This window comes from Chaetodon trifascialis, chromosome 20 (genome assembly GCF_039877785.1).
Source record: "Chaetodon trifascialis isolate fChaTrf1 chromosome 20, fChaTrf1.hap1, whole genome shotgun sequence".
NCBI classification, from domain to species: Eukaryota; Metazoa; Chordata; class Actinopteri; order Chaetodontiformes; family Chaetodontidae; genus Chaetodon; species Chaetodon trifascialis.
The window spans coordinates 10,947,008-10,965,565 of NC_092075.1; the positions used below are offsets into that span (position 1 = coordinate 10,947,008).

The 18,558-nt window shown below is 43.2% G+C and overlaps 1 protein-coding gene across 2 annotated transcripts; it reads right to left on the minus strand.

The window, feature by feature from the left end:
• Nucleotides 1–30: 30 nt before the first annotated feature.
• rnf34b (ring finger protein 34b) lies at nt 31–18,161 on the minus strand. 2 transcript variants are annotated; one of them, XM_070989785.1, is made up of 8 exons: nt 18,002–18,136; nt 11,045–11,263; nt 7,369–7,872; nt 4,500–4,562; nt 4,163–4,364; nt 4,038–4,061; nt 3,773–3,814; nt 31–2,232 (listed from the first exon to the last, which is right to left on the minus strand). In XM_070989785.1, the coding sequence occupies exons 1-8, from the start codon at nt 18,005–18,007 to the stop codon at nt 2,048–2,050; spliced, it is 1,245 nt and encodes a 414-aa protein (XP_070845886.1). In that variant the 5' UTR covers nt 18,008–18,136; the 3' UTR covers nt 31–2,047. The 2 variants fall into 2 exon arrangements, with proteins under 2 accessions (XP_070845886.1, XP_070845887.1); XM_070989786.1 differs by lacking the exon at nt 3,773–3,814 and having other exon boundaries at nt 1,470–2,232; nt 18,002–18,161.
• Nucleotides 18,162–18,558: the final 397 nt, after the last annotated feature.

The following is an 18,558-nucleotide window of genomic DNA, read 5'->3' on the forward strand; positions in this document are numbered from 1 at the left end:
TACAAAATGAAGAGCAGGGTTTTACCTTCTGGTTTGTAGTACTGCATTTTATTGAATCTAATAAATCATCTTCTCTTGTTTACCAAAATAAAAAGGTTCAAAATTCCAAAATATAAAGATCCAGGATTATGAGTGCTCATGATATCCTCCTATTCTGATAATACTGTAGCTGCCCATGAATGACATCTTTGAGAAACAGCAGCATCCACAAACAGACTTACAGGGTTTGTTACAGTGCACGGTGTCAGTGGCGGTTTTGGATCTGAAGCAGACGACGACAAAAAGTGCTGGAGAGCGAGACCATGACTGACGCAGCTTTAATGGTGAGAGAGGGACACGGTCAGAGCACTGAGGGACTCGTCTGAGCAAAACCAGCAGAAATACATTCTGAAAAAACGGTTTATTTAATTTTTAAACCTCCGCAATAAGTAGAGTTTTAAATCATGTCGTCTCCCAAGTAAATGGAAAAATATACATTTAACGACTTATCAGTAAACAACAATATAAGCTATCTATGCGATTCCATTAACAGCTTCTTTTTTCTTAAACATACCACAGGCATACTGTACACACAGATATTTTAGTGACATCTGAGTTAACTGGATCTCATGACAAGAAAACAAAGTGTTTCGTTTGCATAACAGGTTAAAGTAAACCAGGCCTCCTCTCCCTCTCACTGTGCGGTGGACATTTGGAAGGACGCCTCGACAACATGACAGAAAAGGTACGTTGATGTTACACTCAGAGACGAGGAAGTAGCACCTGTTACCTACCTAAGACACGTTAACGGACAACACAATCAAAGAAAGACACTTGGTAGACTTGGAAACTAAATGGTATTGCTTGGTGGAAGTTGTTTTAAAGTAAAGAGGAACGAGTCTTTAAAACGTAGATAAAAAGAGCACGAAAAAAATCCAAACTCAAGGTCCGCTTGAGCTTCCTCTGGCGCGTTCAGCTTGGTCTTCCTAAAGAGAAGGATGGGGTCATTCACGTGATCAATGTAGCTAAAGTGATGACCCGTCTCAATGACAACTGAGCACCTGCTGATGAAGCCTGTGAAATAGGGCTGAAAGCTCAGGAAAAATCTTGCGAGCGGGCCTTGAGTTGAGATTTTTCTTTTCTTCTTTAGTCAAGCTGCTGTCTCAAAGGTGACGAATGAACCTTCACGCTCCGTAACAGGAATGTAGTGCAGCACGTGGCGCAACCACGCGGCGGTTTTACTCTGCATGTCCTCAGCAGAAATCACTTTACATGAAAGACACAGCAAGTGTTCAGATGTTTACGCTTTGTTTCCTAAAAGTCATCTGAGAGAACTGAAAGAGGAGTAAACTATCACACCAAGCTTGCTGGTTATGGGATGCATATACTGTGAAATCTTTAACCAAATACCGATCGAAGGCATGACGTTTGGCACCTTACACCCTCCTGCGCGTGTGACGAGATGACTCGGTGCACGTGGTGTTCGGATCATCGAATAAACATTTTCTAAAAACACACGTAAGTCTCTGTTTTTTTCTCATATTGCACATCCTAAAGAACACTGAGGGAGATGACACGCTGTCGTGTGGCATGACTGTGTAAACCATATTGACTCTAACCCTGGGATCTTATATTTTTCATCAAACAGCTTCTCTCCACTCCACAGAACAACCCCATCCACTTCAAGGACCCGTGGGACCAGCTCCTCTCCTCTCCTGTGAGTAAAATCTAAACAGAGAATAGAGAGTAGAAAGTGATGACGGGGAGTTTCTGCTGTGTGTTTAACAGACCAAAGACAGACAGAGTGAGCATCCCGGTGCAGCTGATGACGGTCCACCAGGAGGAGAAGAGGGACTGGAACATAAGTTAGTAAAGGAGGAGGGGGGGGGGGGCAAATGGTGGTAGGCAAGAGGCAACAGTCTGGTTTCAAAGACCGGGGAGTTGCTCGCGCCTGCTGCAGCATTAAGCCCTGCGAGACGTCATGCACGGCAGCTCATCCTCAGTGATAAATTCAGGGCTCGGGCCTCGTGCACGCCTGAGGGCTGCTCCGATGCGCACACGCAGAGTTTTAAGACTTGAAGACGTGCACGGCCCGCACTACGTACTGCCTGCAGATGGGGCACTCGCTCATCCTCTTGCCACATTTGGTGCAGGTTACCATGTGACCACATTCCAGCAGCACGCAGTCGATGATGGCGTCCATGCAGATGCGACACAAGTTTTCATCAGCCGCCAGCTGAGCTTTGACACCATCTGTGGATGGAAATATGAAAGGTTATTTTTCAGTTACGATGGTTCTCTTGCAGGTTCATTAAACTATATGGAACGCAACCAACATCACCACATCAACCCAGATGTTCCAGAAAAGTTTGGATGCTGCGTAAAACATAAATAAAAACAGAATGCAGTCATCTGCAAAGAACGGCTTTACAATACCCATGTAGCCCATGTTGTGAATTTCCCTTGGGGATGAATAAAGTATCTATCTATCTATCTATCTATCTATCTATCTATCTATCTATCTATCTATCTATCTATCTATCTATCTATCTATCTATCTATCTATCTATCTATCTATCTATCTATCTATCTATCTATCTCCTTTACACAATCATGTGTTCACAAAGTGGTGAACCTCGCTCCATCCTTGCTTGTGATTGACTGAGCCTTTCCAATGAACCTGTTTACCTGTGGAATGATCCAATCAGGTTTTATTTATGTTTTACACAGCGTCCAGACTTTTTTGGAGTCAGGGTTGTAATGCCACTACGCTCCAGCAGGTTTTACTTACATCAGTATCAAAGTCTGTAATAAATATTTTTTCCACAAATTCAACGCCTGTTATGCAGAACTACTTTGCTCATGTTCAGTTTAGTTGTACGTGTGAAGTGTCTGTCCTGAAGTGGTGATCAGTTAGCGGTCACATAGGTAGTTTCATTGAGAACTAGTTTATCTGATCGCCACTGACAACTGAAATAAAGCCCAAGGTAAGTGCGTAAGGCCCATTGTGGGACTGTGGTAGTTAACAAAAATAAGTTTATGTTTACTTGAGTTTTAGTTTTAGTATTAGTCAGATCTTTTTAAAAAGCACTGATTCTAACACAGAATAAACATATTTGTCCTTCAATAACATGGAAAAGAAACATTTGCAACCACGTTCAATGTTTACAATAACTGATCTGTTGCTTTTATTGTAATTTGGAGCGACCCAATAAACCAAATAAACCAGTCCCAAATCATGCTAGGGCTCAGGCTCAAACGTCTGATTGCTGACTGATAGCTCTCAGACCTCAATCTGGCTCCTGCTGCTCACAACGGGGGAAAAGTCAATCCGTCTGCAGCCTCTCTGCCTCGCCCCTGCATGTCTGACTATTAAGTGGGCTAATACGATCTTCAAGCCCTTTATGTCCACAATGAGCCTCTAGGAAGCCTGACAGTGTAATTACACCTGATGGAGACATACTGCCACTGAAGTAATATGATGGCTCATCATGAGGTAAAAGCAGAGAGAGTGCATTAATGACAGCTGCCCTTCAGAATAAAACGAGATGATGCACACTGGAAATGAAACGGGAGCGACAGAAGGAGGAGACACTGAATCAGGCAGGAGATAATGACTCAAATGACCATAATATGATAATATGAAGGATGATATAAAAGATCAAGTGGGTAAAAATGCTGCAGCATGCCTTTACTGTTCACTGCTATCAGGTGATTGGTGCTATGTACATTATGAGCTCATGGAGGAGATGGAAAGGGTGCTGTGAAGTGGCATTTTATGCAAACATCTTACCTCCAACTCCACTGTTGCAGAGAGGTGGAGGATATGCAACCACTTGTATCGATAAGAATGGGCAGTAATAAAGAAAATCTTTTAGTTTTGAAAATAGGGAATTTAATGAATTTAACATGTGACTGTTTTCAGCACTGAAATCACACAACTGACGGGAGCTACTTGAATTTACATGTAGATTTTTTTGTTAATATTAGTGCTCACATTAAAAGGCAACATCATATTTTAAATCTGGGAAATATGCTGATCAAACAATAATAATTACCTGCAGTTATGCTCACATTTTCCACTAAAAGAAAAGGAGAAAAAAAGGATATTTTTTCATCATGCAGAACATGGAAATCTATATTTGGATGCAAACATAAAAAAAATAAAGTCAGAAATTCTTACTGGACTTTCTGTTCTGCTGATCTTCTCTGTAGAGTCGGTGCACTCGCTCCAGCAGCTCCCACTTCTCGCAGCAGCCAGAGTAATTGACAAAGTTCCTGGCAAGAATCTCTTTCAGCTGGCGGACGGAGAGGTTTTCAATCGCCTCTTCATTGTCCAGATCAGACAGCGAGGCCCTGATCCTCCTCTGTGTCGCTGGACTGACCTACAATCCGCAGAGGACACACAGAGCTGCGGTCACCGCGTTCCCTGAAAGCCTCGTCACTCCACAATCATCTCTGTTCCTCCAGTAAAAACACCTTTTAGTGCCATAAATACGCGAAACAAATCTGTGTTTTACCTCTATCATGTTTTCAGTGGGCTCCAGGTTCAAGAGAGACGCTGTTGGAGTGTCCTCATGCTCCTGTTTGAGTACAAACACACAGAATTTCATTTAAATGAATTTAAATTCTCATGACAGCATTTCACTCGCCCAGCAGTGAACGATATGCACGCAGCCGGAGCGTTTAAAAGAACCGTCACCAAACCTCCTGACTGCAGATTTGAGGCAGCAGAACTGACAAAAAAGACACTAACTGATCCACGTTTGTTGCATACGAGCAGAAACACCTGAGTTTTCAGCTCTGATTCTCTATTTTCATCCTTTTTCAATCTCATTTTTATTATTATAATCATCTTTTTTACTCTCCATCTCATTTTACATTCATTTTCTGCCCATTCTATCTTTTTTATGTGAAGCACTTGCATGTGGTTTCTTTGCTGTAAAGCACTTCCAGCTAATATTCTTGTATGAAAGGCGTGCCAGGCATGTCCAAACTATTCCACAAAGGGCAGTGTGGCTGCAGGTTCTTCCTCCAACCAATCAAGAGGATGCAGTCTGACCAATCAGCTGTCTGAAGACTGAGATCAGCTGATGAAATGAGTCAAGTCTGGTGTGCTGCTGCTTGGTTGGAAAGAAAACTTTCAGCCACTCGGCCCTTTGTGGAATAGTTTGGACATGCCTGCATACCAATAAAGTTTACTCTTATCACTGTTTCTCATTAACAGGATGATCAGTGTTGATCACATCTCCTACACTCCTCAACACGATCCCAAAACATGCTGATTCCAACTTCATCTACCTGCATCTAACTATCAAAAAAGAAAAAAAAAATGACTTCACAACTCTCTGTGATCTCATTCTTTAAATTGCAGCTGTTCAGATCTCTAATGAAAGTCAGAGATGTTTAAATACTGACTTGACTACTCCTAACTCAGCGGTTAATTATTCTCTTTGAAGGCGGAGGTCAGGCGTTTGCTGGATGAAAGGAGAATAAATGGAGCTACAGAATAGCGCAGACACAGCTTGGTGTGAGTGCACCGCTCTGTATTATCTCAGCCATTTATGCGCCTTGAAGAGAAGATATCGTCTCTTTATTCTCTTATCTGCTTGACAAAAGAGAGCTTGTGAAGGGCTGAAATGAGCTCAGACTGCGTGATATCACGCTGTCTGTTTCTGTACTGTAAAAAGTAAAAACCTCTGTGCTTCGGCACATTCCAGCAGACCACCATCTTCCTCTGTTGGAGATGTGTTAATAATGTATCCGTCAGCATCGCGGTGCGAGACGCCCGCTCTCGCCCAGACATCGTGCTTTTGCTCGGGCTAGACTCCTCGGAGACCAAAACAGGAGCAGCAGGCCCGACACACACGGAGTGCCAAACCTCTCCGGAGCACAAAGTTTCTTTGACTCAATGTTGAATTTCATTCAGCCATTTCAAACATGGGAAAGTATTAGAAAGCACTCAGTGAGGCTGCACAAGCTGCTAAATCTACTTCAATAATAGAAAATGTTTCATCTGCATGAAAATACCCACAGAGACACACAGTCAGGGGTTACATGTGGCAGATTTCTTTCCTTGTGGTCCAGCAGGTCATCTGTAGAGAATGACTTCACACCAAATATCATTAAAATCTGTCTGCCACATGTTTGAGAGATCCAGCTGGGAAAAGGAAACGGTATAATGAAGAGTGCTATAAATGTTTCAGGTTTTTATAAATCATAGAAGAGGCAAAAAGTTAATTACACCTGCTGGAGTTTGTATTAAAATATTTCCTACACACTGTTCAATAAAGTAATAAAACCCTATTTCAGGAAGATTATACGTTATTTTTCCTTATCCAGTAATCTTGTTAATAAGCATTTGCATATTAAAAGATTAATCAAGGTTTCAAGGTAACTGATCCGAATCCAAAATACTAATTAGCTGCATATTTTAGCTAGCTATCTATTTTTCATCTGGAGCTGACGAGAGACGTGGCTGCCACAGCAGTATCCCAAACGCTTATTCAGATTCCACCAAACCATGTTCAACAAAGACGATGCTGCATGTCTTCGTTCAGTTGACTCCACTTGAGAAAACGCATACGTATATATAAGTAAGGCTGTAAACATAAATAACCACAAAGCATTTTAAAGCCTGCATGTGCCACAAACTACGAGGAGAAAAAAGAGATTATCTGTGGTGGGGTGGCGAGAGGAGGGATGTACTGTCGTGTCTCTGTTGTTTGGCTGCAGCTGTGACGCTGTGGGGAGCTCTCAACCTGTGCGCTTGTTACATAACAGACTCCAACAGACTCAGCCTATGTAACCGACCTAAAAAAGGCAAAGGGCTTAAGCTGCGTCGCTGGCTGGTCTGAGGGCTGCACACACACACACACCACACACACAAACACGCAGCTAACACAGCTGTTTCCAGCTGTCACGTGCACATCCTGCTGAACACTGGAGCGGCCTGTTAATCTGAGCTTTTTCAGCATCAATGGAGGGAAAAAAAATCCACGGAAATGTGGTAGATTTTCAGGGAGAAACGAAGAACCACGAGGCCACAAAAACAGCACAAAGGGAAGAGTGAAGCATGACACACAAAGAAGAAAATAATCTCAAGATATGCACGAGAGGGTGTCTGTTTGCCGGGGAGTTGAAAGGAAGAAGTCTTCTCCTGACTTAAAACATCCACACTGACACTTATAAATAAGCTGATTTCACCTTTGAAATTAATTATCGTGGATAGAATGAGGACAGATGTGAAAGAAGTATGGCGTATGTAAATGAGCGAATGGATGTTTGTGTGTGTGTGTGTGTGTGTGGCTGCACAGTACACAGCGTCAGCTCTGCGTGCAGACACGCATCAAGCGTCAGCTGTGTGTTTTCCTGCGTGCACGCACAAACCTGGCTGGTGGTCCCTGAGCTGTCACTTGGGCTGAGCACTTCTCCCTGAGAGGCGGAGAGGACCGACTGTTCAGAGGTGGAGCGCGTGGCGGATGGGGGTGAGGCGGCACGTGAGTGGGGGAGTGAGTGCAGACTGTCTGTGTCCTCTCCCCCTTCATCTTCTTCCTCCTCCTCCTCCTCTTCCTCGTGTGTGTCCTCTCCTTCTTCTTCTTCTTCTTCTTCTTCCTCCTCCTCCTCGTCCTCCTCCAGCACTGGTCTCTGGGTTTCCCTCGTCCCCTGATGACAGAGCACCAGGTCCACCAGGTCCTCTTTCTCCCTGCATGTGTCGGTGGGGATGTTGCGCAGCAGCAGGTACTGGCGCAGGTCTTTCACTCGGAGCTGCATGAGCCGCGGCCTCTGGAAGGCTGTGCCGCGCAGCAGGTGGCAGGTCGTGCAGCAGCGCAGGTTCTCCTGCAGCACCGAGCACAGGGCGCAAAAACTCTTCTTACAATCGCAGCAGATGTGCTGTTGGAGAGAGGAGAGATTCAAAGACAGACGGGAGGTGATCAGCTATTCCGTTTCTTCTGACTGAAGAAACCAAACATTTTCAATGGCATCGTTTAAGAAACTCTATTTTTCATCATTTCTAAATAGGCCCTCAAGTCTGACTGCTGTTTGCATATTAAACATTTATCCTGCTTGTCACTTTTGATGAATAAATTAACCGAGTGAAAAAAAAAAAAAAAACTCAGAAAAATGGGCTAAATGATAGAACTGAAGTCACTGAAGCTGCTGTTTGTACAAATGAGTCACGTTGTTTTTGTTTGCATGAGAATAATCCATAAATACCTGATTACACTTGCAGTATACTATTGAGTAGGGCAGTAATTCATATTGTGATAACATTACCGTATTTTGTCAGCAATTTGCAAAATTATTTTGCATTTTAAATCTGATTTTAGAAAATTGTACTTTGCCGGGTAGCTTTTCACACACAAGGAATCTATCTTGTTTTTTTAACAAAGGAAGAGAAAATAAAGTAGTAATTAAGAGAAAGTAAAATATAAAAACATCTACATTATAACTGTTTATAAAAATGAAGTTGGAGCTGTGCAGTTCTGTGCAGGAATGCGTAAAATATTGACCAAAGACAGCGATTTAAAAATTAAATTAAGATAAATAAATCAGTCCAGTCAATAAGGAATATGGGGCAAAAGAGCCAAACATTTGCATGCTCCAGCCTCTGAAATGTGAGGACTTGCTGCTTTTTGCTGCTTGAAATCAGTGAAAATGTAACATTTGGGGGTTTTGGAGAGTAAGTTAAACACAACAAGCAATCTGAAGGTGTCACCTTGGAAAATTACGATGGGAATGTCAACTGGATCCCAAACAGCAATATTGTTAATGATGTTTTTCTTGGAGTCAGCCCTCTTTAAGCGTATCCCCATGACAGAGAGAAACCACATAAACAAAGCTCCACCTGAAATAGTGGCTCACACGCTGAGAAAGAGTAAAGAAAGGAGAAATAAACTCAGTGTAGCTCCTGGTGATGTTTGACATTTTACTGGCTGAACACTGTCTCCGGATACAGAGCCGCTGAGTAGATTGACACTTCAAATGTGCAGAAAAGCAGGTCGGCCATGGCTGTAAACATTTTCTTATCACTTGTGCACAAATGTGCTCTGGTCTACCAGAAGCACATTTCCACTGCAACAGATTCTTTCCCTCTATCATTTGCTGTTAATCCCCCGGCGTGTCTTTTTTCATCCTATGAAAATATCACGCTGACACACAAATGTGTGTGTCCAGGGAGTCAGAGAGGCAACTGGTGTGTGTGTGTGTGGATGATGATAGAGCGACGTGAAGCGGCGAGCAGAGAGGACGCCGGGCACTGCAGCGTTTTCATCAGCGTCTGACTGCCAGACAGATACACTCTGCCATTAAACTCTGACATGTTCAGCTGTGCACAGACCCTGGAAATGCCAGCATGAATACGTACGCTGGATGTTCTTAAAGGGCCATGCCAGTGCGTTTGCATTAGCAGGCTGTGTCTAATCTACAAGGCTGGCATCCGCTTTTTAAGTCAACTTACAACTTCAGGCAGAGGTGGAGCTCGTTTTAACTACTTTATATACAGTCGGGTGGTTTACTTACTTACTAACATTCAGGCCCCCTTCACACAAATTTCTAAAATATACACTATTGTTCAAAAGTTTAGAACTGCCCGTCACACCAGCTTGATTCGCTGCAGTCAGATGGCTGAAAGGACTACTCTGTGCTTCTGAATGGTCTTTCATGCTTTTAGGTTGTAAAAAATCCTCTGTTTTGTGCATGGAAGACAAAACGCTGTACAATGGTTCAACCAGAGTGACAACTGAAAGGGTAGAAGGAGACAAAGATACCTCAGAGTAACAGTTAAAAAAGGAAATAAGAAACGACCTGTTATTGGTGAAAGAAACTGAAAGCTAAGCATCAAAATCTGCGCAGATTTGAGTAGAAAAAAGTCAGTGTTTTATGGACTGGCACAGTTTAAACCCGTTCAATCTAACCACTGAGTAGACTGCAGACGCACCGTCGTGCTTCAACAATGAGCAATTAATTATTCATGTTTTGAGGCCAAATGTATTTCAAATGTAAATAATACATTTTGCATCTGAATTAGATGGTTTTCATCTCCGTTAAAATTGCCATTATTGCAGGACAGAAGAAAAACATCAATATAAAAGATGAATCCAAGCTATGTGTATGTATGTATGCATGCTGCATGTATGCATGTACGCGAGTTTGGTTTCAGTACAGAGTAATTCACAAGCTTATCATATGTTTTTTTAAGCAAAATCTTCTGAAAGGTAGTAGTTGACGACTATAGTTGACAGATAATGTAATGCAGAGGAGGTGTAAAGTACAAGTACCTCAAAATTGTACTTCAGCACATCACTTCAGTAAATTTACTTTCCACTACTGACTTCAGGACGTGTCAGTTTCCATTCAGTGCAGCATGAAAATCAGCTTTAAATTTGTTTCAAACTAGTTCTCCATCACAGTGAACAACATGGCATCTTAACATTTGCTACATGATATAAATATAATCATCTTCTACCAGCCTGTGGTGACTTAATTCAGCCTGTTTACTGCCTGTTATTCTCTTCTGATGACAGGGCATTGCTGTAAAATAACATAACGCATGCTCAGCTGACCTACTCTACATAAATAAAGACAAAACCAAATGCTGTAAATCATAATATATGAATAAATTAAATCACACTCCTTATATTTCAGTGTGAAACAAATCAATGTTGTTTTGGAGGCTTTTATGGATGTCAGTGTTTCCTTGAATGCACCGCAGAGTCCCGGCTCACAAGTGCACGCGATGATTACATAATTCAGACATTACAAAAAAAAAAAAAAGCTGACTGCATGTTGACTGTGAAGGATTACTCAGCCAAGTCTACAGTCTCTGCAAGATGATTTTTACATAGAGCCGACATGAAGGGAAACCAAGCCGCCGGTCGGCAGTCATGTCATGAACAGTGAGTAAGATTTCTGTTTAAAAGGCTAAAAGATGCAAACCCCACTGATGTCTTTTGATATAAATTTCTCTTACTGTCTCCGACCACCGTCACATCAAACCAGTTTTCTAGCACCAAACTCATCACCACCGCTAACTGCTGTCATCACTGCCTCCGCTCTTGCTCACCTTGCGTCTGAAGACGGAGAAGGCCAGTCCGCAGGCCTTGCACAGCTGTCCGGCGCTCCCTGAGCTGGTGGGGGGGTAGGTGGAGTACCCAGCACTGGGGGCGAAGCGGAAGGGCCCCGCCCCTGCTCCGAACCCCGGCTGCTGCGCCCGCACCGTGCCCGTGCCCATCACCTCGTTCAGCAGCCCACAGCATGACGCCCACATGGACGATGCCCCCGCCTGCAGAGTGCACACACAGAAACACACACGCACAATTGTTAGAGACACCAAACACAGACGGTAATTAAAGCGTCTCACTTAGATGACTAGTGCATAATTTTATACACATTTTCCTAAAATTCGGCCTCACAGATTTGGTATCTTTGGAGACGTTGGGATCAACACTAGAATTTGAAATAAAGTAAGAAACAAGCAGTTGTGGAGGAAGTATTCAGATCATTAAGTAAAAGTACTAATACAACACTTTGAAAATACTCCACTACAAGTAAAAGTCATGCATTCAAAGCTTCTTAAGTAAAAGTGTGTGTAAGTATTATCAGCAAAATTTACTTTAAGTATCAAAGGCAAATGCATTATGCAGAAAAATGGTCCCTGTCAGCATTTTAATATTACAAAGTTCAGCTAATTTGAACTACGTTCTTTACTCTTGGCTAGTTTTACTTAGAGCAATGCATCATATTCTGCATGGATCATTGTATGTTTGTCTCTAAAAAGTCAACTTTTCATTCAAATGTGGCCTCACAGCTCACTGCAAGTGGATGTTTTTGATGGCTTCATGTAGTTTCCATACATTTGAAGTATTTTGAGATGCAGATGAGGGCTTAATAAGGTGTTGGGCCGCATCATTTTCATACTGATCAAACCATTCAGCGACTCCTTGTGCACTGCATCTTAGCAAAGCATCTTATTCAAGCTGAACTGGTCACTCGTCTGTATATCAACAAAACATCAGAAAGAAAATGAATGAGAGAGAGAGAGAGAGAGAGAGAGAGAGAGAGAGAGGGAGAGAGAGAGAGAGAGAGAGAGAGGGAGAGAGGAGGGGGAGGCGCTGGGCAGCACATTACTGAGAGTGCTCTCTAAGAGTCTTTGAGGTTAGAGATAATTAGACAGAAGTAGACTCTAAAAAGCTCCTATTAATGACAATCTCCAAAGAGAGCTCCGGGTTAAATTTCTCTGTCGCTGCATTATTTTGTACAACTTGATAAACAAATGAGCCTCATAGAACCCGAGGATGTGTCAGAGATGTGTTAGGAGTCTCAGCCACACAGCAAATATCTTGTGAGGGTCAAGTAGGAGGAGGCGGTGCATGTTATGTAGCCTCTGTATGTCCCGAAGAAACCCGCAAACTAGCTTTACTCAGCCCGTTAAAGTTAAAGCGAGCGCCCACACCAGTCAGCCGGATGTGCTGACCACGAGACGGGCCGGGGACAGGGGAGCAAAGATGGTGCGATGGGAGCCGCGGCTCCTTGGAGCATACTGATGAGGCAAGGGGGGAGGGGGGGAGGACAGCGAGCAGAGAATATGTCTTCTGTTGTTCCCCGGCCTGCAGAATCAATAGCTGACATGAGCATAATGTAAGCCCTCTGTGGTTCCCGGCTGCATGCGGAAAACAATGGAATTCACAAGGTCCCGCCACGTCTCTTCTTCAGGCAGCGCTCTGCTCTGACTTGTCACAAACACCCAGTGATCTGACCTCACCCATCTGCTTAGGGACTCGTTATGTAATCTGAGGAGCAAGGAGGTACTGTATGTGGAGTCACGGCGCGAAGTAGGGAAGGTCTGCTGCACCGAGGCAGTCAGGATGGGTTTTTAAAGGTTAAATCACACCATTAAACTGGACATTTGTGGACGGTTTCTTGGCTGGATCATCACCGTTCTACCCAGAGCCCAAGGTGACAGCTTCAAATAGCTTCTTTTGTCTGACCAACAGTCCAAAAATGTTCAATTTACAGTGACATAAAAACAGAGAAAATCAGCAAACACCCAAATTTGACGCACTGGAAGCGGTGAGTGTTTGGCATCGCTGCTTCATAAATGACTTAAATGTTTAATCAGTCACTTCCTGTCAACTGACTGAATGTTTCAGCACTAATATTTGGTGTGTTTATGCGTCTTCTCCTCAGTTACATCCACCACAAGCAGCTTCATCATGATATACTCCTCTAGCTTTACGTGCACAATAAAACCATGATGCATAACAACTCGAATTACTCGCCTGTGGCACAAACTTGACCTGATGTTCAGCTGCTAAAAAAGTCTCCCTGGCTACATGCAGCCTCCCTCACATGGGAATAAAAGGAATATTTACTGCATTCTTCAGGAGGAGGAGCTGCTGCAGTCTGGCCACGAAATCAGTCTTATCTGGCTTTGAGCCAGCAGCGCGAGTTCCCTCTGTCACTTCAATTAGCGCACTGTAAGCTCTGCAGGCAGGGAGTCCCGAACAAACAAGTGACAAGAGCAAACATCACATGTAGTACTTTGTTTTTACTCGTATCATCTGGATTTCCTCTGCAGCTTCGTTGCTTTAGCTGCACCTCTGGGAAGACGATACCTCCATCGTGTATTTCTGTCATTGCGGTCACCTTCAGGGAGTTTGAGCGTCAGGCCTGCACCAAGTCATTGAGATATTTCTCATACAGCTGCTGGATCTTCAACATCAAACAGGGTCAGCAGCAAACATCCGAGCCCAGTGTGCACACAAACAAACACCGAGCGGGGGTGGGGGGGTGGGGTGGGGCAGCAGAGAAGTAAGTGAGGCACAGATTTAAATAGAAAATCCCAAAAGGGAGGACAAACCCGATGTCCAGGCCTCGTGTGGACCAACGATGATCTGACCTCATAAAATCAGTTTTTGAGGATCAAATCTCAAAAATTGCAGCGGCACAAACAACCATACGGGAGCCTAGATGGAGCCTAAATGGGTCATGTGAAGACGTGTTTAACCAGAACTGAAATGACACGAATAGAGAAGAATGTTTACCTTCCTGTACACAGCATCACCTGACTTCTGCCGGTGTATCTACTGCTGAGGAGGTAACAGTTAACGACAACGATTCGAAACATATCCGGATAAAATCCACTGATGTGACTGATGCGTTCATGCCATCTGAAATTCAAAGGGGGACTCCACTCCCTGACCTTAAGTTCGGCCTGCCTCCTCATCATGAGGACTACCACACAGCCAGTGAGAACACACTATAATGTACTTTGGCTCTGGAGGAGTCTGAAAAAATAACCCTGATGATCTCATTAGGGTTATTTTAGCTAATGATGTCATTTCCGCTTCGGCGTGCAGCTTAAGATTTTCAATGGAGAGCCTGCAGTACAAACTGGAGACGTTAGGCTTTTAGCACAACTACATTTACTAATGAAAGACACTTTAAGTTGCATTATGGGAAATGTAGGATCCATACTATGGACTGAAAGTCAGGATATCTCAGCCTCTGCAGCTTTGATTTTTATCATTCTTTTTTTTTTTTATAGGAACATTTGGAAGCTTCATTCATGACGCTGACATTTGAATTTGAAACCAGCATTTTTTTTTTGCATGTCGATTCACTCAAAATTCACTGAATGCCTACATATATTCATGTTGACAACACTATGAGTTATATTCTTTAAAGAAAGTTCATTTACTAAAAATAGACTAACTCATTTAATTCTGATGAATCAATTTATTTAAAGGGATTTTTCTTCCTTTTCAAAGCTACGTTTGAAAACCCCAACAGAAGCTTCACATGTAAAAACAATGACAGCCCTACTTCTTTAAATCTGTCTCTCTCTGGTCAATCAGCGTAATGGAAGCTCGGCACTACATTTCTGATGTGCCCCTTTAAGCATAAGTCTTTGCTCGGGGTGGATGATATGGACATAACCTTGATCAGGGTGAATGTAAATTCATACATAGTATATCATGATACATTTTTATGGAAATTTCATCGAGAAACAGTTTATAGATGGGAATGTTCTTGGTTAACTGTGTCATCAAACAGGCCCGCTCACTGATGTGCAACACTGTCCTCTGTGCTCTATCAGATAATCAGTGGACAGCTACATCTGAATGAATGGTATGACATAAATCTCTGATTATCTCATGGCCACACTGCCTATCCCGAGCCTATGCATTTGTAAGCAAGTTACAGTCATGTACTGTATATACAGATATGCACCAAACAGACAGTATTACTATGGCTTCAAATCTAAACTATCATAAGCTTTATAGCCATCATTCACTATCTTTCCATCATCCGCTGTCTCTCTCATGCGTTTCATTTCCTCTTTCTCTGGCCCTTTTTCTCCAGCATCACCTGAAAATGTCACTCACACTGTGAGGAGGGAGACCACTGAGACCTGCGAGTCACGTTTTTGTTTTTGTCTAAAAATGACGAGAATAAATGTAATATTGCATCGAAATCAGCCACACAGATGTCAGCCATTCAGCGATGTCTGCTGGAGCCTGCAGACGCCGCATCCAGTGAGGTCTGGAGAGATACGCACATAAAGCTCAAGCTGCTAACAGCTAAGTTTGGATTTGTGTCTGCAAAATAACAGATTTATACAGTTTACTCCAAAGGCAGAGGAGGACTCGGGGAGGATTTAGCCTGGAGAGGACTTTGGGTGCAGCAGTACAAAGAGATATGGACTGCTGTGGAGATCGTCCTACGAGATCAAACCATGACCAGACTATTTTACCACCACCACCACCACAAATCTGCTGTGTCCCTTGACTCTTTATTGCTTTAGTCTTCTTCAGCTACTTTAGAAGTCAGCCCTAAGTGTGTTCAGCCTCATCTGGATTGACTATGATCCACAATGCTACATCAGTGCTACATCTTCATTTCATCAGAGCATTTGCTGCATTATGTGCTGGGAAAATGAAAGGGTGAGAAGATGTTGAATGGGCAGTGTGTAAAAATCAAACATCACTGGTCTTTCCCTGATTTAAATAGCGTCAATGACACGTACAGTGCAGCAGTCTTTCCCGTTTTGAGATGCGCCCTTACACACTTCAGCTAACGGCGTCCGTTCCACAGGGGCAGAAAAGCTGCTTTTCAATTTAAACCCGATTAGTCAATAAAACATCACGTCCATTTTGTTTCCCTGGGACACAGTGAGTGACGATGTGCCTCTTGTCTTCCACAATATTTGGACAAACAGTATTCAAATGCTTGCCCTGCTGCATGCACACTTTGGCATGAGGCTATTTGCAGAAAATGTACTTAAGCATCAATTGTGAAAATGCCACTTTATCGTTGCATTGCATGTGATCAAAGCTACTTTTTGTGGAGCAGCAGCAAATCATTGCAGCCTTCACCTACGAACAATGTAGTGACTGTAAATGCTTCATACACCTCTGGTTCCTTCTCTCACACTGCATCATATTTTAGGAGCTCCTTGCAGGTTTTACATGTAAAACCCTGTTAGTTTAAAGCAACCAGAAATGGCAGCTGTAGAAATATCTTAATTTAATGAAGTGTAATGGAGGGAGTCTGGCAAATGTTTTGAGTAGTCAGCCAGATCAGATGAAGCAATCAGCTGAGAGATGATTTTCTAATATGCACACCTTAAATATGTATTTCTGAAAGCAAAAAGACTAAATAACAGATTTTGTTCCTCCTGAAATACTCAGTGCTGAATTAAAACCTACACAGAGTGGTTTACTCCAATGCATATCGTGCACATTTGAAAAGGGGAATAAAATCCTAATTATAATATAAATCACCTTCACAGGCCTATAAACTGTCTCCTTTCTTAACTCCAGACATTTTGTGATGCTTGGATATAAATATACCTGACCAGACAGTAGCTGCCTGTTCAGCTTGCAGCTGCTGCTTCGGGGAAACCCTCCGTCCTGGCACACATATCACAGCACTTCACTGTGAGATGCAGTGGAGTTAAAGGTATCACAGAATAAATACTCAAGTACAGGTACTTCAAAACACTTTAAGGAAGTAAATGTGCTTAGTTACTGTGCAACCGTGTTTTTTTTATTAGCAGAATGAGGACTTCCACCTTTTAAAGCCCTCATGGATGCATGAAGTCGGCTTTAAACGGGAAGCAGCCCGCCAGCTCCAGTATAACTGCAATAACAAGTGAACTGTCAGCTGCCTCAAACATTCATCATACTGTGTGCACACAGTGCTAATGATGGTGGTGATGATGATGGTGTTGGTGATGATGGTGGCTGTAGTGGTGGTCCAGCCTCCACCTCACCTTTCACCGCGACTGCCACCACAAACCTGCCACCACCAGAGCACCAATGACATCATCGCCATCATCCTCATCATTATCAGTCCTGAGCTCGAGCTGGCAGACAGCATCATCACCTTTCCTCTCCTGTATCTGATGCTACAGTACACACACACACACACACACACACACACACACACACACACACACACTGCACAGAGCGGAAGAAGACTCCTGACACAGCTTGGACCTGAGAGGTGAATCCCTCTCTCTGAACACCGAGACGTCCCCCAAACATCCCCGCACTCAGTCACTCGCGGACCGCAGTCTCTATCTCATTAGAGCGGATTAGAGCCTGACGATGAATGGACGTCGCTCCAGCGGCTTTAGTCCACTGAACTATCACACTGAGGTCAAAGCTGGCTCATTAAAAGGCTACACACTGTACCTACTGTTTGTCAGGTCGACTGGACATACAGGAAAGCTTTCCCTGGCTTCCAAGATCGCAAGGAAAATGAAAAAAATACAAGATTGACAGATCCGGGAGGGCAGCGGTGAGGAAATATGTGATGACAAGTTAAAATGAAACAGTTGCATTTGAACGCAAGCCTGTTGATGTAATTACATCTAAGTGCACGCAAACACATTTAATTGACATTAGGATGGAGGTATCCCCTGCCTTTCGGTGCAGCATCGTGCGTAAATCCCAAGAAATCTGCATCGTAAGCGAATCCAGATCACACATGAAACGGCAGGTCGATCACCTACCTTCATTGCGCCTCCCGTTTGAGGAATCTGCCGAGTAATGTCAGGACGACGATCATTGCAAGTGCACAGGGAATCAAACCATTACGTCTTCCCTCTCTCCGGCTGCCTGTGTGTGTGGAGTAAGCATAACGTAATGGCCAAGAGAGCCGCAGCCAACCACAGAGCGCACACGGGCGCTGGTATCTTTAGCAGCCAATCCGCCTGAACACAGCGCCGGAGTGGGCGTTCAGTGCCGTGCGTAAAGACGCATGTGTGCGACTGACAGACAGACGCATCATGCTATTTTCACAGCTTCTGTTTATTCTAGCGAATTAGTTTTTTGTTTTTTTTTTCCAGTTTCAGACAGTTGGGTCTTTTTATAAGTGTGACAGGTTAGATTCTCAGCTGTATCACACTTAAATCAAATTTAAATTTGTCTTCGGTTGATTTTATAACACTCAAATATTGATTCAGTTTCGAAGGCAAAACAAAATGTGTTTTTTTTTTTTTTTTTTTTTAGCAACTTGAGGATTTTTTTACACGGTCTTACTTCAATGAGAGGAGGTAAAACCAAGATT

Excerpts from the sequence above, each read along its gene's own strand:
- rnf34b (XM_070989785.1), bottom strand. Across the intron at positions 4,563-7,368 it reads GCTCAGGGACCACCAGCCAG|GAGCATGAGGACACTCCAAC; the intron begins GTTTGTGCGTGC and ends GTACTCAAACAG. Across the intron at positions 2,233-3,772 it reads CTGCAACAGTGGAGTTGGAG|ATGGTGTCAAAGCTCAGCTG; the intron begins GTAAGATGTTTG and ends TTCCATCCACAG.